This window comes from Poeciliopsis prolifica, unplaced genomic scaffold, assembly GCF_027474105.1.
Source record: "Poeciliopsis prolifica strain line A6 unplaced genomic scaffold, Auburn_PproV2 SCAFFOLD139, whole genome shotgun sequence".
Classification (NCBI taxonomy): domain Eukaryota; kingdom Metazoa; phylum Chordata; class Actinopteri; order Cyprinodontiformes; family Poeciliidae; genus Poeciliopsis; species Poeciliopsis prolifica.
The window spans coordinates 455,043-478,390 of NW_026562514.1; the positions used below are offsets into that span (position 1 = coordinate 455,043).

Sequence of the window (23,348 nt, forward strand, 5' to 3'; positions counted from 1 at the left end):
CTGGACCAGAATCACCTTGAAGCTTTGCGGAAGTCCTTTTCCATGGCTTCTCCGAACTCCTCACATTGCCGAGTTTACAGTTACAGTTTGCTTCTCTGTCTCCTGCAGCTGACCTGAAGCCGCTTTGCCTGCTTCCTTATCTGACTGCTCTCACAGCAAGGTCGAGCTCAACTTGTAGTTATTTCACACTCATGCTTTTCACAGATTAACATTTTTATTGCAGATATGAAAATCACCACAAAACATTTTTATTACAGATATATTAAAAATATATTTTCACATAACATAATTTGATTAGCAAGTCAGATCCAAGAAACATCAAAGAATTATTAGACATATAGATATAACTAAACCGTTAACCTTTTGGCCTTCAATAATCATCTCAATACCTCTGACAACCAGACTGTCTTCCATTTAACATCTAATGACACAACATAGCTCAACAAGAAAAAAATAATAGATTGGTTTTAAAATCTGCATTAAGAAACATTCATCGTATCAATCTTTGTCCTTTTAATTAAGCAGAAGGTCGACACGGCGACGGCTCAGTCGTCCATGATTAAAAAGCAAACATGGCAACACGGACTGAGGCCGCCGCTCGACACTACTCAGCAGGAAGTTCAGAAATCCACGAACTTGTGACACATCAGCTGGTGGTTATGAAAACCAAACGCTTGTGTAACAAACCCGTCATCATTACTTGAGCTGCAGCTGCTTGTCGCTCCAGTCAGTAAATATTTCTTCCACATGTCATGACTCCAAGCATCAGAATGACGACGTTCTTCAAAGTCATTGCTAAAGTCCCACTGTTACTGCTCTTTTTATGTCATACAGGCCTAAATTCACAACCATCTGGGACTTCCTCTTTTATCATGTTTCTGATTTAGTCAGAAAAATGTCGTGTGACCACAGTAACCCCTCACCCTTTCACTATGCAGTCACGTAAACAAACGAGCGATATCACCAGTCTATCAAGTTGGGGGTGATGGTGCTTTATTCAGATCCCTCGATTGTGAAAGCGGGGGGCACCGCAGGGGCCCATGCTGCCTCTTAGAAGATGCCACCCTGGGCGGTTGCCCATGTCACCCATATCAGAAGCCCCCACTGGCCCCTGGTTGTGACATACACTTGTTTTTGTTGCCTTGTGTTCACTTAAAACTATACAGCCAGAATGTAAACCTCAACCTCAATGATGTCAGGTTTAGTGTTTTAGAATTTGATGCATTTTATAGGATAAATGCACCTATTTCTGATTTCATCTTGAAATAAGATACGTTTTACCTGACCCTGTATTTTTGTCTTGGTTATCTTCTCCATGGCTGAAAGGCATTTGTTTCCACATTGGAATATGGCAATTGCTTTCTCGAACCAATCTTGAATTAAATATTTTGATATCTGGATCGTAACTCACTCATGTATATCTAAAGCTGTCTTTTGGAACAGACCGCTCTAACATTCAGTCCAAACAGCGTCATCAATATCCGTAGGTCGGTTTCACTTCAGAGTAAACGGCTGTGTCTGCTGCTGGACTGCACCTTCCTGTAAATGCAGAGAGGAATCAGGTGAGGCAGTACATGGACTAGGACAAACGTGAAACAGATCTTAACCATGGAGATAATACTGTATTTGAGCCTGAAATACTCAGCAAATATTCAATTTAAAATGCCAACGCAAACATAAACACTCCATCAACAAGAGCTTGGGTTTGTCACATGTTCTGGATGTTTTTAGTCCATAAAGCCATGTGGGATTCTGATTGGTTAAAACTGATAAGCAAACAGAAGCATATTAAAGCTCAAAATAGGGCCAAGTAAATGAAAGATGTCGACTCTGAGTGACTGAACCTGTAGTCTCCATCCACAACTATTGAAAACCTGGAATATGAATAAGTTCTGACAATTTCTAACCAAATGACGTGCAACGATTTCTGTTTCTGCTGACTGTACCTGCAGCTCCTACTCTCAGGTCAGTATTGACGGGGATGTCATCTGGTTCCAGATAGGGCCCTGACAAAAGGAAAAAAACACAAAAAAAGTTAGGCTCTTTGAAAATGAAACTTTCAGGACATTTATTTAACCCGACAACGTTGGAGGAACTCACTCAAGTTTCCAGTGTTTTTAAAGTTAAGGAGAGAGTAGGACATGCTTTGACCTTTCTTTGGATCTGTAACAAATTAACACATCATTTCAGTCATCTTGATGTCATTCTTTTCTTGGATAGCTCAGAGTTTCGGCAGGTAAACTTTACCGTTTGGAGGTTCTTTAGTGGGTCTCACTAAGTCATAGAAGTAGGAAGTGCCTAATAAAATACAACACAAATGATTTCCTTTCACAGTTGTATCATGACATATTAATTTTATTTAACTTTGGCTTCTAATAGAGCAGAATTTATCAGTTGAAAACTGATAAATACAAATATTTGTAGGTTAACTACAAGTGACAAAAAGTTGTCTCTTTCATTTTGTAGCTATTTCAAAAAGCAAAACACAATTTATGAACAAAAATATCAGCAAGTGTTTCAAAGTTGACTTTACTAATTCCATAATATTCTAATGAGGGGGTATTCACACCCGACACATTCAGTCGGGTTTTTAATGAACCAGAGTTCGTTTCCCGCATTGGTCCTGGCATTTCATCCACATTTTGTGCGTCCAAGTGAATTCTGACACGGTTCACTTCGGGTGTGAACGCAGACCGGCCTTGATCCGGACCCTCGATTGTCAAATGACTTTGTTTACAAATTACAGTCGGCTTGCTAAAAAGTCCAATTCGAATGCAAAGCATACCTAACGAAAAAATAAAATAAATAAAGTCCTCTTTTGGTCTGGATCAAAAGACTTTCCTGGTGTGAATACAACCTTAGATTACTTCTATTTAAAGTAAAATGATCACATGTTCAAAGTGTTTCTCTTCTGTTTATCTCTACCATGAGATTGCTGGCAAGTGAGTGTGACTTATCAAACATCAACCATTGGCACTTCATAAGAAAATGAAAGTCTGACCTTTGAGCCTTATGAAGCGAATCAGAAGCAGCAGGAGAACAACGAGGATGATTCCACAAATCGGCCCGACGGCCGACATTACAGAAAATGAAGAGCTGCTCTGTTTCAAAACGGCTGCAAAACAAAACAAAAGTATTAAGAATTTATCTTAAAATAAATAAAACATCAATTGCTAAATCACAGGCAGTGCTTGAACCTTGAATAGCCACCCAGCTCTGTGGAGAGACATTTCCTAAATGTTCACACTTGTAGAAACCGTCATCTAACCGAGACACTGTGGAGATCGTCAGCTCCCCACGGTCGTCGTTTTGTCTCAGCTTGTCGTTGTGATAGAAAATCACGTCGGAGAGTTTGTCTTGTTCTCTCGTCACGCAGCTCAGGGTGACAGGAGCTCCTTCAGTCACAGGATGGACGGGGCTCACCAGGAGCAGATCTCCATCTGTAAGCCAGTCAGAAGATGTTAAACTCCAGCCAGGAATCAGCTGCTGGAGACATTTAGAGCAGGTTATCAACGACAAACTCAACACATATATTTTTTGACAAACATACACCAACTTTTCACAATGTTCAACGACACAGCAACATTTGGCGTCAACAGAATACCTGGATTAAAATCCAGACGTGTTATTGACGCGTTGACAGCTGGGAAGTCTTCATGACGATGAATTATAATCCAAAGATAAATATGTGGAGCCTGTTAGTTTAATCAAGATGTAACAAAATGTACTTTGTTGACAAAAAATTTGTTCTTTAAAAAAAACAACTCTTGTGAAAGTGAAAGCCGATGTTTGAATTTTGAATGGAGGAAAACTGTCCAGATTGAGACCATGTGTACATCTAACTAATGCTGACTTGATAGAGTTAATATTCATGCAATCAATTATTATTTTGCATATTTCTACCTTTTGTGAAGAGATCTTTTTTTACTAGCCATTAGCATGTTTTGTTGTGGAATCAGACGAAATCAATTATCCATTCAAAAGGATAAAAGTGTCTAAACAATGACTACTTTTTGATACTATTGCATTTTGTAAAGGTCAATTTCTACAGTGCACATGAAAACGCTGGTTATGACGGCCAATCTAAGGTGATTTCAAAGTTTGGGAACAATTTGTGTTGTGATCTCTACACCCTGAAACTAAATCTAACACCAAAAAGGTTGCATGAAAAAGTGGAAACGCTTTTCAGACAAGCTAATTTACATTAATTCTCTACACCACAGAAGAAGAAAATGTTTGTTATCTAAGTCGACAAAGATTTGGCCAGTCGCATTGCATTTTTGACAAAAGGGGAGCTGAATTTGTACAGCAGGTCCTGAGGAGGAGCTGCTCGCCTGATGCGTTTAAGGCACTTTTTAAAGTAGGAAATTAAAGTGAAATCCTGATGAGACTAATAGGCAACTTATTAGCGGAATAAAAATTTGATTATAGATCAAATTAAATATGATTAAGACATTTTACACTTTTTCTTTTCACTCTTGTAGGGCTTGCAGAGATGATGAAGCTGCTGAACCGAATGAAAAACCACACACAGGCTGTACCTTGCACTGTGATGTTGACTGCGTTGCTGAGCTCTCCTGATTCAGACTCGCACCAGAACGCTGCTTCATAGGACTGTGGACTGCTGAAGTTACACACGGATTCATTCATCGCCCCCCAGGTGGAGCACGAGTCGGTGTACGACGAGAAGCTTAACTCTCTCGTCACCTTCACTCTCCACTCGGCAGCGTTTCCTCCACAGCTCAGTGTCACCGGCTCAGAGGTGAAGTGTTGCGCTCTGTCAGGACTCACTGAGAGAGACGCTGCTGGATGAGGATCTGAAAAACAACGTGATCAGAGGAATCAGTGAAATCAGTGAAGTAGAAAGGAAAGGGGAAGAAACAGGTCCTCAATTCAGGAACAGAATTTCTGGCTTCAAATTAAAACCTTTCATGGAGTCTAAGTGAAGAAAAATAAAACATTTTCTGAACTAAACCTTTAAACAAGTGTTGATAGTTGGTCATGGATGAAAAAATAAATCACTACAAATCATCCACCCCTCTTTTTATACCCTTTACAAATACTTTCTATTCTTTTCCAGCGATAAAGTCTTATCTGTATGTTTTTACTTTGACCAACCTCTGTGCGGTAAAAACTGCATAAAGGGAGGTCAGGTTGCTAAATCACAAAAACACGTTAATTGCAAGAAGAGGACCGCTCTGACCTGAAGAACAGACGAACTTTGGTTCACTGTATCGAGAGAGAAACTCTGGGTTTCCATATCCCACCCTGCATGCATATCCCGCTGTGTGTCTCTGTCCATGAACGATGAGGGAGTCCTGGCTCGTCCCATTGACTTGATCGGGCAGCAGCTCGTATCTGTAGTCATTTCTTGATATATCGGGAACAGCTTCGTACCAGTAGAACCTCCACTCTTCAGACGGAGGATCGACCTCACAGCTCAGGTTCACTGAGGCTCCGTGACTCAGCCATGACGGAGACGCAGTCAGGCGAAGCATCGGTGCAACTGGACACAAACAGTTTAGATTTGGTTTGTTTTTCATTGTAAATAAATGTGAAATTTAAGTGGCAGTGTGACGGCGATCGTACAGCCGAGCTGTGCAACAAACCAACGACTGTGCGATGTTGTCAAGTCGATTCCTTTGTTCTTCGACATTAAGCTCAAAGCTGAAAACTGATGAACTGACATCAACAACATGGTGCAAAAAACCCAAAAAAGTGTAAGTCAGATGATGAAAACCATAAATTAACCTACGGTGTATGGTGATGTTCACTGCGTTGCTGAACTCTCCGGATCCAGACTCACACCAGTACACCGCTTTGTGGAACCAGCGGCTCCTGAAGGTGCACAGGGATCCGGTCATTACCCCCCAGACGGAGCAGTCCGAGGCGGACGATTCCGCCGTCCTCTTCACTCTCCAGTTAGCGGCGCTTCCTGTGCATTGCAGATGGACTTCGTCGAAAGTGAAAATTTTTTCTCTTACTGGACTGACTGTGAGAGACGCTGCTGGGTGAGCGTCTGAAATACAAGAGACAAAATAAACCGAGAGAAAATCAAAATGAAAATCACACATGTTCTGTGTTCTATGATATTCTGAAGGATTGTGTAGATGACTTTACGAAGTCTAACAGGTGCAGCAATGTATAGCCTATTCAATCCCGAGAAGATAATAAATGATTCGTTTGAAATCTATCTTTAAACAAGTAATTCTACAAGTTTCTCTGTTTTAATCTTTTGCCATCATGAATTATGCTTTATTTTTTTTACCTTTAGTATCATTTAAACAGTTCAATTAAAATGACTGTGCTTTACAGACAGAAATGATCGCAGGCCTTAATTTGACAGAGGTAATTGTAAATGTGTTTATTCAACAGAAACATACTGACCAGCTGACCAGACAAACTGTGGTTCACTGTAATTAGTGGAATACTCTACGTTTTCCCATCCGGCTATACACGCGTATCCTGCTGTGTGTTTCTGTTTGTGAACGACGAAGGAGTTCTCTACTGTCCCGTCGACGCTGTCAGGCAGCAAATCGTATCTGAATTTAATCTGCGACAGATCAGGAACAGCTTTATACCAGAAGAACCTCCTCTCTGCAGCCTGAGGCTCCCCCTCGCAGCGCAGAGTCACCGCGGCGCCGGGACTCAGCCACGACGGAGACACGGTCAGTCGGGGCGTTTGCACAACTGGACAGGAGAAATAGTTTAGTTTTTTTTCTCCCCTCGCACATGGAAAGAGATGGAACATCTTCTGTTTGATATTTACTAGCATTTAAAAGACAACAACATATCAGGTCAACTCAAAGGACTTTTAAAAAGAAACCTTTCTCACTGCAAAATCACAAAATCTTACCAAGTATTTTTGGTCTAGTTTCAAGTGTAAATATCTTGTAGTGAAGCAAACTAACTTAAAAGTAACTTTTCAGTGAGATATAGGAACTGATCTTTGGTAAATAATTTCTTAATATTGATGGAAAAGTACTTGTTCCATTGGCAGATAAATTTATTCATAACATAGGAAAGATGTCTTGTTCTAAGTGAAATAATCTGCCAGTGGAACAAGTACTTTTTTTTTTTTATCCCAAACTGATATGTAGCTTAGTTCAAAGAGTTGACCTGATTTCTGATTGAACAAAATCAATGTGGATTTTGGATACAGCTCATCAAAATTGAAAAACCATTGAGTTGAAAACCCCACAAAATCTTTTGATTGTTGACCATTGTTATCAATACTTTGGATCTGACCCCACCTCTAATAATTCTCCTGGCTTGTTTAACACATGTTTCGACACGTCGACACAAAAGGAGACACTTCCTTCACTAACAACCCTCCACTTCTGACAAACTTGAAAAATAACTCGGAACAAAACTAAACCTGTAATAAATAGCATGGAAAGCAATAATATAGACATCGAAAATCAGAAGAAAGGGAAATGTAAAGAAACCCACGGTGCATGGTGATGTTGACCGCGTTGCTGAACTCTCCTGATCCAGACTCGCACCAGTACAAAGCTACATTGTACTGGAGATTGCTGAACGTACACAAGGATCCGGCCATCGTTCCCCAGCCGGAGCAGTCCGATACGTCTGACTGGTCGTATGATTGTCGAACTCGTCTCACTCTCCAGTCAGCAGAGCTTCCTGTACATTTCAGCTTGATGTCGTCAACGATGTAAAGCTTGTCTCTGTCAGGACTCACTGTGAGAGACGCTGCTGGGTGAGGATCTGGAATACAGGAAAGACCAAAAAAATCAAGAGGAGGTTTAATGAAAATGATTCACATTCTGCCTTTAAACTGTTTTTGAAATCCTGAGACTTTTCAAAAAAATGTAGCTAAGTAATTAGCTTGACAAATCCATTTTAAAGCAAGTGAATTATCGTCACTCTTTCTTCACCCTGTCAAATCACTTTTGTTTACATCGTTTCTACTTTGACGTTTTTAGTTATCGTGTGTCTGTTTTTCATTTCTCTACCATAAAATGAAACAATTTCACTCAAAATGAGGACCGGCATTTGTTTCGTTACATTAACAAAGCGAGCGATAAACCAATTCATAAAGTGGAATCACACTGACCTGCAGACCAGACAAACCTCGGCTCACTGTAAGCAGTGAAATACTCTTCGTTTGGTTTTCCGCTCTACATGAAAACCCTGTTGTGTGTCTCTGTCCATAGACGATGTAGACGTCCTCTACCGTCCCCATGGTAACGTTGGACAGTGGATCGTGTGTGTAGTTTTTCTGTGATGGATCGGGGACAGCTCTATACCAGTAGAACCTCCATTTTGCAGAAGAAGGTTTTACCTCACATTTTAGAGTCACAGAGGCTCCAGGACTGAGCCACCATGGAGACACAGACAGTGTGGGCGTTGGCGAATCTGAACAGAGAAATAGTTCATGCGACTATGTGAAAACATGTGACATCGTCTGTTAGTAACATGGCTACTATTCAAAGACAGCATCCACAATTTTATATATGTAAAAACATGTTTTTTTTAAAGAGTTTCTAAAACCCAGATTGCAAGAGTCTTAGCAACTAAGAACTCTTAGATTCATAGAAGTGAAATAAAACATGGATGCCACTGCTTTAAAATAATGGCATTACAAGTTGTGCGATGTTATCCATGCAGTTGCTTTGAGCTCAAACTGTGAGCAGAACTCAGGCAAAAGGTAAATATCATAAACCGACATGGACCACAAATCTTTAAAGTAGGAGAGGGAAAAAATATGTAAATGAACCTACAATTTAAAGTGATGTTGACTGCATTGCTGAACTTTCCTGATCCAGACTCACACCAGTACACTGATTCATGGTACTTCGAACTGCTGAAGGTGCAGGAGGATCCAGTCATTGCTCCCCAGCTGGAGCAGTCGGATGAGTCTGACTGGCCGTATAAATAGCTAAACCGCCTCACTCTCCAGTCAGCAGAGCGCCCTTTACATTCCAGCTTGATGTCGTCAACAATGTATAGTTTTTTTCTGGCGGGACTCACTGTGAGAGACGCTGCTGGGTGAGAATCTGCAACAGAAAGTCAACCGAGAATGATTATTTAATATCATTTCCGAGGGTTTCTCCTCCTGCAGGTGACTCTGCAGATTTCAACAAGTTCAACTCTGTATTCTCAATCCTAAAAGTATTGACAAGCAAATTAATTAGCTTGATAAATCTATATTTAGAAAAGTAATCCTAATATCTCAATTTCTCCACCATCCATTCTTTGGTTTTGTCAGTCATACTTTGTTTAGTTTTTCAATCCCCATGTTTTCTTTCCTCCGTTTCTAGACTTCCAGCATACATCAAACGGCATTTTTCGGATGAAATTAGCATTTGCTCTAGTGATAGAAATGATCGCAGATAAAGCAGTTCTTTCAAACACACTGACCTGCTAACCAGACCATCTTCGGCTCACTGTAATTGGTGAAGATCTCTGGGCTCCCGATTCCAGCTCTGCATGCGTATCCCGCTGTGTGTTTCTGACCACGAACGACAATGGAGTCCTGCACAGTCCCCTTATTGCTACCGGGCAGCAGATTATATGTGTAGCCTTTAGATCGATTTGGAACAGCTTTATACCAGTAGAACCTCCATCCTGCTGATGAAGATTCAACCTTACAGCTCAGAGCTATTGAGGCGCCATGTCTCGGCCAAGATGGAGACACGGTCAGCAGGGGCCTTGGTGCAGCTGGAGAAAAGAAATAGTTTAGTTTGTTTAACAGTACAGACATGTTACATCCTCTGCGAAATCCGAGCTACAACACTAGCATTTAAAAGACAATTAACAGAAATCTCATCTGCAGAGGTCATGAGGCGAGAGGCGTCTCCAGTCCATCGCTGGGCGTCACAGAGACAAACGGGACCAGCAATCGTTCACGCTTTTAATCAGTTTTAGAAAAACCGATCAACCTGACAGTCATGTTTTTGGATCGTCGCAGGAAGCCAGAGTATCTGGAGAGAAACGGTGTGTGTGCAGGGAGAACATGCAAACTCCATTCGAAAAGATCCCAGATCGGATTTACGCAAAACTAGACGACTGTTTCACAAATGCAGGACTCCGAAAACCACGGCAGGAGATCAAGTCAGGCTTCACATTGAGGCATCAGTTCATCCTTCAAAATCAAAACTGACCCTTGCTCAAAAGGTTTAGACTTAAAACTCATTATTATAACATGAATCTCAGAGCTTAATGCCGGGTCAATTTGCTGCCCTGCTTTGGAGAAAAACCCCAGGTTGATGCACCACAGAGAGAGGGCGCCAAAGTCATGGCGGAAAAATAATTTCTAGTCGGGACAGGAAGGAACAGAACCTGCAATGTGCCTGCAAACGCCTTGGAAAGTCCCCACTGGCGCCCTTTCCTCAAATAAAGGATGGCACCTTACTGATGAATTTTTTTTAGGTTTACTAGAAATAAACCCATAAATTGTTTACAATTCAAAATAACATTAATGTTAGCATGTAACTGAAATAAAATGCACAGTTTAAGTCACACAATGTTTAACAAAGGTCGTTACATAATGAGCTCTCCCTGCTTATGATGTAACTAATCACAAGATACATTTCGTCAACTCTGTTACACTTATATTCTGTTTTGTATTTTGTTTTTTTGTTTTGATTGCCAATATGTTGCATTTACACACACAGTTACAACAGAAATGTTTCCTTTCAAGATAAAAGGAGCAATCAAAACTGAAACAGGAAGTTAACCACTGTTAAGACTAAAAACAAAAGAGGTTGTACACAGATTTTTTGAGTCATTAGTGCAAGTCCCTTGTACTAATTTGACGTTTAGCATACTGTCAAATGTTCTTGTAACACCTGCTCTCCTTATGAATGAATCCTCTGTCTGATTCACACATGATAATATTGACATCCTCTAATCATTTATTAGTATTTTGTTTGAGAAAATGAAAGGTAACGCCATGAACTGCACAAATGTGATGTCTTTTAGTAAGCAGCATTGGTTAGGAATGTAATCTATCAATCTATTATTTTGTCGCTATTGTTTCAGCAGCTTCTTTATGGAGCATTTGTGCTTCAGTTTCTCAAGTAAAAATGTTGCCAGTGTACTGTGAAGTGTATGCAATTGATCAATTAGCATCTGTGAACGTGTGAACGATCTCGTAGGCTGTTGAAGAAATCAGTGGACGCGCTTTTATCCGAATGAAGCCTTGCTTCGACTCTGACGCTGCGTTTCTGACTCGCCGACAGCCATCAGGACATAAAAACATGCAGGGAAACCTACGTTTCAAAGTGATGTTGACCGCATTGCTGAACTTTCCCGATCCGGACTCACACCAGTACACTGCTTCGTCGCTCTCAGGATTTGTGAAGGTGCACGAGGATCCGGTCATCTTCCCCCAGACGGTGCAGTTGGACGAGTCCGACTGTCTAAACCTGTTCACTCTCCAGGCGGCCGAGCTTCCCGTGCAGCTCAGCTGGATTTTCTCATTGGCGAAAAGTTTCGTTCTCTTGGGACTCACGGTGAGAGACGCTTCTGGGTTGGAAGCTGGAGATCAAAAACAGAGACGAAAAAGAAGCCAAGAGAAAGTTTGAGCAAAATGTTCTGATTTTTATTTTTTGGGGAAAATTAAGAGTCGCACCACTGTATTCTCAAACCCGACAATACAGTGCTTTATTTTGATGAATCCATCTCAAAACAAGAAATCATATTATCCTAACCATTTCAAATCACTCTTTTGATTCCATCAATTATACCTTAACTTTTCCCGTCCCCATGTTTTTGGGTTTCTTTTCTCTCCAATCACAGACATTTGGTTGGCAAAGACAATAATAAAGAAGTTTGTTCAATAAAATCACACTGACCTGCAGACCAGACAATCTTTGGTTCGCTGTACTCTGTGAAAAGCTCTGGCTTTCCTTTTCCACTTCTGCATGCGTATCCTGCTGTGTGCATCAGTCCATGGACGATGTGGACGTTCTTTACAGTCCCTACAGTAACGTCATGCAGTGGAACATATTTGTAGCTCTTCTTTGATAGAAGAGGAACAGCTTTGTACCAGTAGTACTTCCATCCCGCAGAGGAAGGTTTAACCTCACAGATTAGAGACACCGGGCCTCCGGAACTCAGCCATGATGGAGACGCGGTCAGCCGGGGCCTCGGTGCAGCTGCAGAAAGGAAATCATTTTGCTTTTGCACAGTCAGGATCTAAATTCTGTTAGATCTGAGTAATATTACCAGCATCTCAAAATTGTACAAAAAATAAATTAATTAAAACCAAATAAAATAAGTAGCTTGAAAAGAGACGACTCAAATTTCTTCAAACTGAAACATAGGAACCACCTATTTAAAATAGAGGCATTAAAAGTTGCGCAATATTCTCAAAATGACTGCGAGGAACTTCTCCAACTTTAAACAGAACTCAGGACGAAAGATGAATATTATAAACGAACAACAGAGTAGCAAACAAAACTTATCAATAAACATACGTTCTACAGTGATGTTGACCGCATTGCTGAACTCTCCTGATCCGGACTCACACCAGTACACTGCTCTAGGGTACAGGGGATTGGTAAAGGTGCACGAGGGTCCGGCCATCGTTCCCCAGCTGGAGCAGTCCGATAAATCCGCCTTGTAGTATGATTGTTTAAACCGCCTCACTCTCCAGTTAGCAGAGCTTCCTGTACATTCCAGCTTGATGTCGTCAACGATGTAAAGCTTGTCTCTGTCAGGACTCACTATGAGAGACGCTGCTGGGTGAGGATCTGGAATACAGGAAAGACCAAAAGAAATCAAGAGGAGGTCGGGTGACAAATGATGCGTCCTCGCCATTTTACGACAGTTTGAAGGGGTTTCGTTTTCAGAAACTGGGATAAGTGAAAGTAACTGAATTGCTCTTTCTTTTCATAAACTGTTCCTTATTGTTCTCGGGTAAAAGTGAAGCAGATTTTGATATTTTGTTCACATAAAAAAAAGTCCTTTTATTTGGACCCTCTCAAGAATGTAAGAAATTATCTACTAAATTGCACTCATGCACTGACTTTGTCCCTCCCACACTACATCGACAATAGAAACAGTTTTGATGCATTTATTTGATTTCTGTTAAAATTGTTGCGATAATCCTGTTGATATCTCCTTTTCTGGGACCGTAAACGCCAGAGTATCTCACAGGTTTATTCAGAGTAAGTTATTCGACTCAAAGTTTCTTGCTACAGCTTCCTAAATTAAGTTTATTGAACAGAAGCACACTGACCTGCGGACCAGACAAACTTTGGTTCACTGTATTCAGTTAAATACTGTCCTTTTTCTCTTCCAGCCCTGCATGCGTACACAGCCGTGCGCGTCTCTCCGTGCACGACGTGCGTCCCGCTGACGCCGTCAGACAGCACCTGGTATCTGTAATTGTTCTGCTGCAGGTCGGGAACGGCTTTGCTCCAGTAGAACCTCCATTCTGCAGATGCGGGTTTGACTTCGCAGCTCAGAACTACTGAGGCTCCAGGACTCGGCCACGATGTCGACACAGTCAGGACGGGCTTCGGTGTAGCTGGACAGAGGAATAGTTTAGTTGTTTTTTTCTTCTTTTTAATCACTGCCCCACGGTAAAGACATGTAATATTCTGTGTGTGTGTGTGTTTTTTTTTTTTTTTTTTTGAGTAACATCTAGAAGACAATATCTAAAACAAAAACAAGCAACAGAAACATTTTAATATAAAAAGACTCGGCTTTCTTAGAAACGAAACATAAATGCCGCTCCTTTAAAAAGCTGTGCAATGTTACCAAACTCACTGATATGAAATTCTTTAACTGTGAATGCAGGCAACTATCAGCCATCGACTTGGACAACATGGGATAAAATTTGAAAGGAAGGGGGGGGGAAAAAAAGCAACATATAAGTGAATTTACCGAGTATTGTGATGTTGACTGCATTGCTGAACTTTCCTGATGCAGACTCACACCAGTACACTCCTCTGTGGTACTGGGGACTGCTGAACGTACACGAGGACGCTGTCATGGTCCCCCAGATGGAGCAGTCCGTTACGTCCGACTGGTAGTACGGTCTGAACCGCCTCACTCGCCAGTCGCCAGTGCTTCCTGTGCACGTCAGCTGGACTTCATCGACAGTGTAAAGGTTGTCTCTGGCAGGACTCACTGTGAGAGCGACTGCTGGAAAAGTCTCTGGAGCACAAGAAACAAAGAGGCAAAACAAACCGAGAGGAAACCAACTTGAAAATGGGACACAGTTTGCATTTTGTGTCATTTTGGAGGATTTCAGCAAGACGATCTTAAAAAGTTGACGAAGATGAAAATTACTTTGATGAATCTTTTTCTCTTTAGACAGGTGATTCTAATATCTTCAGAATTCTTGTCAAGTCTTGTTTTAACCAATAATACTTTGTTTTTGTTTTTTAAATCTTGCTGGGGTTTTTTATTGTTTCTTTTCACAACTTTTAACCGTACATCAAGCAGCATTTCCAGTTAAAACCAGACACAGACATGACGTCATCGATACGTTCATTCAATAAAATCACACCGACCTGCAGACCAGACCATCTTTGGCTCGCTGTAATCGGTTAAATACTCTGGGACTCCCCATGCGGCTCTGCATGCGTATCCCGCCGTGTGTTTCGGATCACGGATGACGTAGGAGGACCGCAGAGTCTCACGGGTTCTCTCAGGCAGCGGCAGATATTTGTAGGTGTCGGGCTGTCCGGGAACAGCTCTGTACCAGTAGAACGTCCATCCTGGTGACGAAGGCTTGACCTCACACCTTAGAGTGACCGGGGCTCCTGGACGCACCCACTGTGTGGACGCAGTCAGCACGGCCTTCGGCGCGGCTGGGGAAGAGAAATAGTTGACTTTGTTTCAGAATTTCTTTCACGGTTTGTTTCATCTGAACTGAGAGAAATAATAATAGAAGAAAAATAAAACAAGGCTAGAATTGAGACATGGATGTCATTACTTTTTTCAAAGAGAAACATTAAAAGTGTCGACGGCATGGAAATCAAACCAGATCAATTTCAGTCACTCGCTTTGCAAAGCTGGTAGAAGCAAAACCCAGCAAAAGTATGCTATTTTAATTTTCAAAACGCCTAGAATCATGCATCCCTTTCTTCCCACTTCACAGTTGTACATCACGTTGTGTTGGTCTCCCACATATAACGTGTTTTTTTGTGTGTTTTTTTTTTTACCGTGCACGGTGATGTTGATGGCGTTGCTCAGCTGTCCCGATCCAGACTCGCACCAGTACACGGCGGTTTGCTGCCAGCGACTGTGGAAGGTGCACGAGGAGCCGGACATTGTCCCCCAGCTGAAGCAGTCGGAAACGTCCGAGTTGTAGGACGACTGTCTGAACCGCCTCACTCTCCAGAGGCCGGGGGTCCCGCTACATTTCAGCTGGATCTCGTCGCCCGTGAACAGTTTCTCCCCTGGCAGGACTCACCATGAGGGAAGCTGTCGGATGAGACTCTGGAACACAAGAAAGGAAATGAGATGGCAGGCATGTCATTCTTTTTTTTTTCCCCTCAGGTGCAACAATATATAGTCAACCCTGAGGATTTAATCTAATAAACCCTTTCATTTGATAAATTTATCTTATAACAAGTCACCATTAGCTTCACCGTTTCTACATCCTACCCAACCAGTCCTTTGTTTTAATCTATTATAATTTGTAGTTTTTCAGTCCAAATACTTTTTGTTTCTTCTGTCTACCTCTATCATAAATTAACAAATTGTTTTCGTAAATGAAATAATCACACCCATTAGAGTCGCACTGACCTCCGGACCAGCTCAGTGTGATTTTACTGTAATCAGTGAAGATCTCCGGGTTTCCTCTTCCGGCTCTGCAGGCGTATCCCGCCGTGTGCTTCTGTCCCAGAGTGACGTACGTGTTCTTTGCGGTGCCCTTCTGAGTGCCGAGCAGTGGGTCGTATCGGTAGCTGTACTTCGACTGGTCGGGAACAGCTCTGTACCAGTAGAACCTCCACAACGGCGACGGAGGCTCCACCTGGCAGCTCAGAGTTGTTGAGGCTTTGGGACTCAGCCATGGTGGGGACACAGTCAGGACCGCCCTGGGCGCTGTTGGACAGAAATAGTTTTGCTTTTTATGTTTTTTTTTCATAAAGACATGAGACATCTTTTGTTAGGCCTAAGTGACACTGTATGCATTTGAAAGACCTGACAAAATGTTTGGGCTGATCCCTGCAGCAGAAATTGTTGTTGCTTGGCTTTGAAGATGCTAACAAAAGTTTAAAGGTCATTTGCTGGTTGACCTTTTGACCTCTAAACCTCCATTAATATAATTTATCATTAATTAATTCGGTCGATCATTTACTTTTTGTCAATATCTAATGAAACACAAAGAAAAATGTTTGCTGATTTTGGCGGGGGTTCGGAGGGCGATGGTTGACCCTTCGTGACCTCTGGAAATTTTTCCTGAAAGTCTTCAAAATGACAGTGGCACAAACAAATTACTTGTTTATTTACTTATTTTCCTGCACAAAGGTTTGGCACCAATTCAGCCTGATCTGAAGAGTGTGGAAAGCAGCACGAGCGCTTAAAAGACAAGATGTGCTTAAAGATAAACACATTAGCTGCCAAAAAAAAAAAAAAACGGACGATGAACGTCTTCAACTAAAAACCTTGTTAATTTGACACGGTGAATATGAAGTAAAAAAAAAAATGAATGAATGTTCGTGAACCTACGGTGTATGGTGATGTTGACTGCGTTGCTGAACTCTCCGGAACCAGACTCGCACCAGTACACCGCTTTCTGGTACCAGCGGCTGCTGAAGGTGCACGTGGGTCCCGCCATTTTGCCCCAGACGGAGCAGTCCGACAAGTCGGACGGGTAGTACTGCCTGAACCGCCTCACTTTCCAGACGGCAGAGGCGCCGCGACACGTCAGTTGGATCTCGTCGACCGTGTAGTGCTTTGCTTTCATCGGGCTCAGCAGGAGAGACGCCCGCCGAAGACAGAAGCGGGGAGAAAGACATCAAATTAACCCTGGAAGGTCAAACCGGAGAGCAAGTCAAGCTGAGAAGTCAAGTTTGGTAAAACTGACTCCACAGATGTAATTGGAATATCCAGGCCCATAAAAAGGGCGGGGCTCAAGCCTCCTTTGCCCCTCCCCCTGCACGGCCTGAATATCTTCCCAATTTCTCCACCCCTTCCAATCTGTCTTTTGTTTTATAAATAAATCATACTTTGCATCTTTTTGCTCATTTTTGTTACCTTTGACACAAATGAAACAGCTCATTCCATCGAAACATTTGTCTCCGTGACAAAAATGACCACAGATATCAAAGTTCACCCAGGGAACGATGAAGAAGAAGAACACACACTGACCTCCTGACCAGACAAACTTCATTTCACTGTACGGAGTGAAAACCTCCGGGATTCCTCGCCCGGCTCTGCACACGTACGCTGCTGTGTGCGTCTGGCCTTTGATTCTGCAGAAGTCCTCTTCGGTCCCGTCGGCTCTGCCGGGCACCGGCTCGTATTTGTATTTGTTCTGGGAGACTTCGGGAACAGCTTGATACCAGTAGAACCTCCATTCTTCTGATGAAGGTTTAACCTCACAGTTCAGCGTCACTGAGGCTCCAGGACTCAGCCACGACGGAGACACAATCAGGACAGGCCTTGATTTGGCTGGACAGAGAAATAGTTTAGGCTTTTCCCAACTGTTAGACTTGAGTGACATTGTGAGTATTTAGAAGACAAAAACCTCTACAAAATGAACAAAAAAAAAAAAACAAAAAAAAGAGAGAGAGAGACAAGATTCAGCTTTCTTAGAATTAGTCTAGACCTTCCTAAGGGGAAAAAGTGTTATCAGTCAGTTTTGGGGGTTTGTAGTAATGGTGGCAGCTCTACTGAGGACTTGGGTAAACCTCAAAAACACACGTTCCATTGCAAAAAAGACGATTTCCACCTAAACCTACGATCTGGTCGGGCAACGGCTGCTGTCAGCCGTTTGCGATGACCTTCTGTGAGTGTGAGGAATTTTAGTCGCTCATTTGCTAACTACTTTTGGAGGGTTTTTTTGTTTGTTTGTTTGTTTTTTGAGCATGAACTGCCTTCTCAAGGCAATTCAGGTCGGGGCTTTTGTCCGAAACAAGCCAGCGAGTCCACCTCCGAAACGGTTGCGGCGAAACGAAATGAAGACGTTCGAGTGAAAATTTAAAAAAAAATGTTACCATTACCTGTCGGGTTTCCAATGCAGAGGAGTACACCGAGAACTAAAGCAAAGATTGAAACTCTGTTAGATGTCAAACAATTAAAAAAAAAGAAAAAAAATCACAGCAGGAATACATACATTTACTAATAATTTTTTTTAAAAACAATTTACTGCTTAAATTTAATATTTGTATTTTAAAATGGAATTAAAATCCAGTAGTGTGGCTCAAAGAGAGCATTTAATGAGTTCTGACTACAGACTGATTCATGAAATATGTGAAAGAGTAAAAGTATCATTTCCTGCCATTTAAGCACACACACACGCACACACACACGCACGCACACACAAACCAAGCTATTTTATTACATTGCAGGATCTTTCTGTGTAAAGGCCCTGTTTGACCTCTATGACCTCTGCGCAGTACGCGTTTCATTAAGTATATTTACAGCATGTTAGAACTTCAAAAAGATGACAGATCTGCAATACTCAATCTCCCACACTATCTCCCAGATTATGACGATATCTGAGCAGCCATGTTTCAATGACGGCGGCTCTGCCGTCCAGGTTTGCTGTGTCTTTTGAGGTGAGGAAGCAGGAACCAGGTTGGAAGACGTTAAGTTCTAGAGGAAAACTCAGATTACAGCTCCTCTGATGAAAACGTCAGACATAATGTCCTCAGTGGGTCCTATTTACTCATGCACACTCGACAGCAGTAGAATCAGACTTCAGAAGCCACAAGCTGGTTACTTCTCAACGTTTAGGTTTTTCTACTTTCATAAATGGGCAAAAAAAAACCTAAGTCAAGGACAAATATGAAGGTATTTTTGCTTTTATGTCTGAGGGAAAACTGGGTAATTTGTTTTTGTTCATAGATTAAAAAAACAACTTCCATTCTGTCCTACTAAACATTGAATAATAATAATAATAGTAATCAACTTTCTATACATGCCAAATAACTCCGAAGACTAAAAGTCTGAACAGTCAAACTGCTTGCAAGAGTTAACGCTAAACAACAGCTGACTTCAAATAAATAATGATTAAAGCCCAAACCGTCTTTCTTCACGCTTCAAATATGATCTCACAAGTATTTCTCATGATACTCAAGGAGAAATAAAGTGGCTTTACTCACGTACTACACCCGGCACACAGAGCAACGTGCCGCCCATCTTTAAATCCAGACAGAGAGCGTTGCAGCTCCTCTGAGTCCTGCAGATATACAGTCCTTTATCACAAGAGAAACGCTGAGACTGCACTGCACACTGTAGCAAAAAAAAAAAAAAAAAAGAAGAAAAAAGATAGTAACATTTACAGTAAATTACGGGCAGCAGGGTTGCCAGTCAGGTTAACGCAATCTTTACAGTAACCTGACAGTCATTTAGTTACATTTTAGACAGGCAGGAGGACAGATGTGAAGAGACAGTGTTACTAATGTCTGTCCTCCTGTCTGAAAGACAAACAGGAGGACGGATTCGGGGACAGTTTGTGGTGTTTCCTTAAAACGTCGCTCCGCTTTGCCTCATTATGTGGACCAAGCAGGCAACGTGAAAATGGCCGCGCCGTGTGGAGCTTTAAATTAAACACAAATGAAGGATTTCTCTGAGATTGTGAATTCTGAATGTGGTCTGGATTTTCTCTCAATCGGGTTTTGATGAAAAGGAAAACTGGAAACACGTCAGGAGAGGAGAGAGACGTGGATGGGTGGCGTTACTTTGTAGCCATGCTGATGTCACGAGGGACAAAAGTTGATTTCAGTGCTGTTTTCATGTTATCACAAATGATGACTCATTTCACTAGGTGCAGTTATTATTATTATTATTATTATTGTTAACAGACATCAAAATGTTGCCAGACACGGGAAATTGATTTGTTGCAAAGTGGTGCATGAAGAAACTGCAGACACACACACAATGTAATCCTAGAACAAGAAAATATGACTTTGGGTTTACAAGCAAACTGACGAACCAGTTCCTGAATCACTGGATCCAACAAACAAGAAATGTGTCTTTTCATTTAAAAGGCTCTGGAAGAATGTTTTGCTGAAAGAGAATGATTGTCTGCTGCCATTCTGGATACAATGCACTCAAAAATAACTTGTTCAATTAATTCAGTATGTAAATGGAACTTAACTTTATGTAATAAAAAAAAAGAAAGTAATATTGTGCAGCTGGTATTAAACTGATTGAAATTAGTGTTGCAATCACTGCATTTTGCTAATTTTAATTGCTGTATCGGCAGTTTAATTGCGTAAACAAAGACGTGTCAACAGCAACCCCACAGTGTAGTTAAGTAAATTCAACTTACACCACTTTCATGTTGTGGAAAGTTAGTTTATTAACAGCAAAAACAAACATTACAGCAACAGAGTGAAGAAGAGCAATACCCATAGTTCAAGAAATTAACTGACGGCGTTAAAGATTATATTTATTTGAAGATGTCAATGTGAAACCCACACATTGTTCATAATGACTTCCTCTCACTTGTGGTTACTTTGCTGGATGGTTGAACACTAACTAACACATAATGAGCACATAAGCTAGAGTAAGGAACCGACTCACTGACAGAACGATGCTAAAGCAATTCTCTAAAATGACTGACAACAAACATAAATCCTACCCACAATCCCTCACTGCAGCCACACGACAAACAGCCAAACAAAACAGAGAAATGCAGATATAGAAACTCTGGTTTGAATTTCCATATTAATCAATATTTTCCGCCTTCTGCACTGGTCTTGACTCTTCGCGTCTCTGCTGCAGTTAGCTACGTGTGACAGGAGGTTATGGCAGGTGGCTTTCAGTTTTTGACAACATAAAAAACAGGAAACCGACGAGAAATATTGACAAGTTATGTTTTCTGACACGGGTCTGAGGATTTGTTTTGGATCCAAAGTCGAACAGGTAATGACATTTCAAGAATCAGAATGGCATTTGTTCTTCAAAGTCATTGTTAATTCCACTAGCACTCTATTTTTTGTGCAATTCAATTGAGCACATACCTTATTGATCTGAATTAAATATCGAGAACATCTTTTTTAACAAACCCCTCTAACATTCAGTCCAAGGAGCATCATCAGTATCCAGAGGTCGGTTTCACTTCAGAATAAATGGCTGCATCGGCTGCTGCTGGACTGGACCTTCCTGTAAATGCAGAGACAAATCCAAGACAGTTACATGGACTAGGACAAATGTGAAATAGATCTTAATCATAAAGATAATATTGCATTTGAGCTTGAAATACTCAACAAATATTTAATTTAAAACGTCAAAGCAAAGATTCCGATCATCAACGAGTGTTTGGGTTGCGCGTCGGATGCTCTGGATGTTTTGAGTCTATAAAGCCAGACGGGATTCTGATTGATTAAAACTGATAAACATGACTGTTTCCAAACAGAAACCTCTTGAAACTCAACTGGGACAAAGTAAATGAAAGATGTTGAATCTGAGTGACTGAACCTGTAGTCTCCAGCCACAACTATTGAAAGTCTGACGTATAAAGAAGTTCTGACAATTTATTTCCAGTGTTTCTACTGACTTTACCCTGCAGCTCCCACTCTCACATCAGAATAAACAGCGCCCTCTTCTGGTGCACGATGGCGACCTGGTAAAAGGGAAAAAAAAAGTATTATAAACATGCATTTTAAGAAGCAATGTTTCTGAAACACATTATTTTGGAGGAACTCACTCTTGTTTCTGGAGTTTTTAAATTCCAGGAGGGAGTAGGTGTTGGTCGTCGTTTGCACCTGAAACACACCGAGACCCAAATTCAGTCACGTGGAATTGGCCTGTTTTCAGCCTTGTGTTGGATGTTTCAGTGTTTAAACAGGGTAAACTTCACCATTCACAGGCTCGTCAGAGGGCCTCACTGAGCCATTCAGGTTAGATGTACCTGAAGTTGAAGAAAAAAAAAAACAAAATACAAATTAAGTCCTAGTAGATGGACTGTTTTTTTTTTTTGGAATTAATTGAAGTTGAAAATTAAGCAAAAACGTTGGTTTTATTTTATTATCATTAATCACCTAATTGATCTGAATAACATACAAAGTCAAGGTTTTGTAGATTAGCTTATTTTTTTCTTTCACTAGCCTGTCAAAAGGCTAAACAAAGCTTACTTTGAAGAAAAACTAAAGGAAAGATTAAACTGTACAATTCTAATAATTTTGTAATGCTATGCTATTACTTTGCACTACTATTACACAGATTTATTCACGCATCTGTATCCCATATTATGTATTCAAAATATGATCAATTGTTCAGAGCAATTTTATTCTGCTTTCTGCCATAAGATTGTTATCCAGTGGCCCAAGTGTAATTGATGAAACATAATCTATATTTCAGAAATAGATGAAAATCTCACCTTTGATGATACAAAGCAACAGCAGGAGAACAAAGAGGACGACGCCACAAACCGATCCGGCAACCAACAGCACAGGAAATGAAGAGCTGCCATGTCTTGAAACAGCTGAGACATAAAACATTAAAAATGATATTCTCATTGTTTAAAAGCAAATTTTAATCTCTGCTCACCTTTAACAGCCATCCAGCTCTGAGGTGAAACGTCTCCTGAATGTTCACACTTGTAGAACCTTCATCTGACTGAGACACTGCAGAGATATTTAGCTCTCCTTGCTGTCGCCTTGGATCAGTTTGTCATTATGATAGAAAATCACATTAGAAAGTTGTTTTCTCCTCTCAGTCTGCAGCTCAGAGTGACAGAAGCTCCTTCAGTCACAGGATGGACGGGGCTCACCAGGAGAAGATCTTCATCTGTGAACCAGTCAGAGAAAATGAAGCTTCAGTCAGAAATCAGCTGCTGGAGACAATTAGAGAAAAACATGAACACATGATTTTTATCATTGATGTTTTATATTTTATCTTGATCATCTTTTATTTCAGTTGTAAAATTTACGAAATAAATATTTACATTTCATCTACATTTCTAACAGCAGCTGAAACAACAACAAAGAGTTTCTAATCATGTTGGATCAGAAACTCTTTGATGGAAGAATGAGGGTTTTAAATAAAAAGTCATTTACATTAAATCTGCAAAATAAATAAGAAAAAAATAACTGTCCTGTTGCATTCAGTCTAAAATTCCTCTTGTGAATGAAATAACATATTTATGAACTTACCATCTATGGTGATGTTGACTGCATTGCTGAACTCTCCTGATCCAGACTCACACCAGTACACTGATTTAAAGGACCAGTCACTGTTAATGG

The 23,348-nt window shown here is 41.0% G+C and overlaps 1 protein-coding gene across 1 annotated transcript; it reads right to left on the reverse strand.

The window, feature by feature from the left end:
- Positions 1-270: 270 nt before the first annotated feature.
- Positions 271-19,319, reverse strand: LOC129355611 (obscurin-like). The gene is made up of 24 exons (XM_055025196.1): positions 19,260-19,319; positions 18,156-18,191; positions 17,310-17,604; positions 16,660-16,901; positions 15,733-16,032; positions 15,147-15,383; positions 14,493-14,792; positions 13,861-14,133; positions 13,211-13,501; positions 12,447-12,722; positions 11,823-12,125; positions 11,242-11,505; positions 9,385-9,684; positions 8,745-9,020; positions 8,035-8,379; positions 7,453-7,728; positions 6,388-6,690; positions 5,756-6,019; positions 3,198-3,440; positions 3,002-3,115; positions 2,248-2,298; positions 2,101-2,163; positions 1,947-2,006; positions 271-1,539 (listed from the first exon to the last, which is right to left on the reverse strand). Exons 1-24 carry the CDS (start codon positions 19,294-19,296, stop codon positions 1,475-1,477), a joined length of 5,214 nt encoding a protein of 1,737 aa, XP_054881171.1. The 5' UTR covers positions 19,297-19,319; the 3' UTR covers positions 271-1,474.
- Between the last annotated feature and the right edge of the window lie 4,029 nt (positions 19,320-23,348).

Excerpts from the sequence above, each read along its gene's own strand:
- LOC129355611 (XM_055025196.1), bottom strand. The coding sequence starts at position 19,296 with ATGGGCGGCACGTTGCTCTGTGTGCCGGGTGTAGTAC. Across the intron at positions 6,691-7,452 it reads GGTCAACATCACCATGCACC|TTGTGCAAACGCCCCGACTG; the intron begins GTGGGTTTCTTT and ends TCTCCTGTCCAG. Across the intron at positions 2,164-2,247 it reads CACTAAAGAACCTCCAAACG|ATCCAAAGAAAGGTCAAAGC; the intron begins GTAAAGTTTACC and ends AATTTGTTACAG.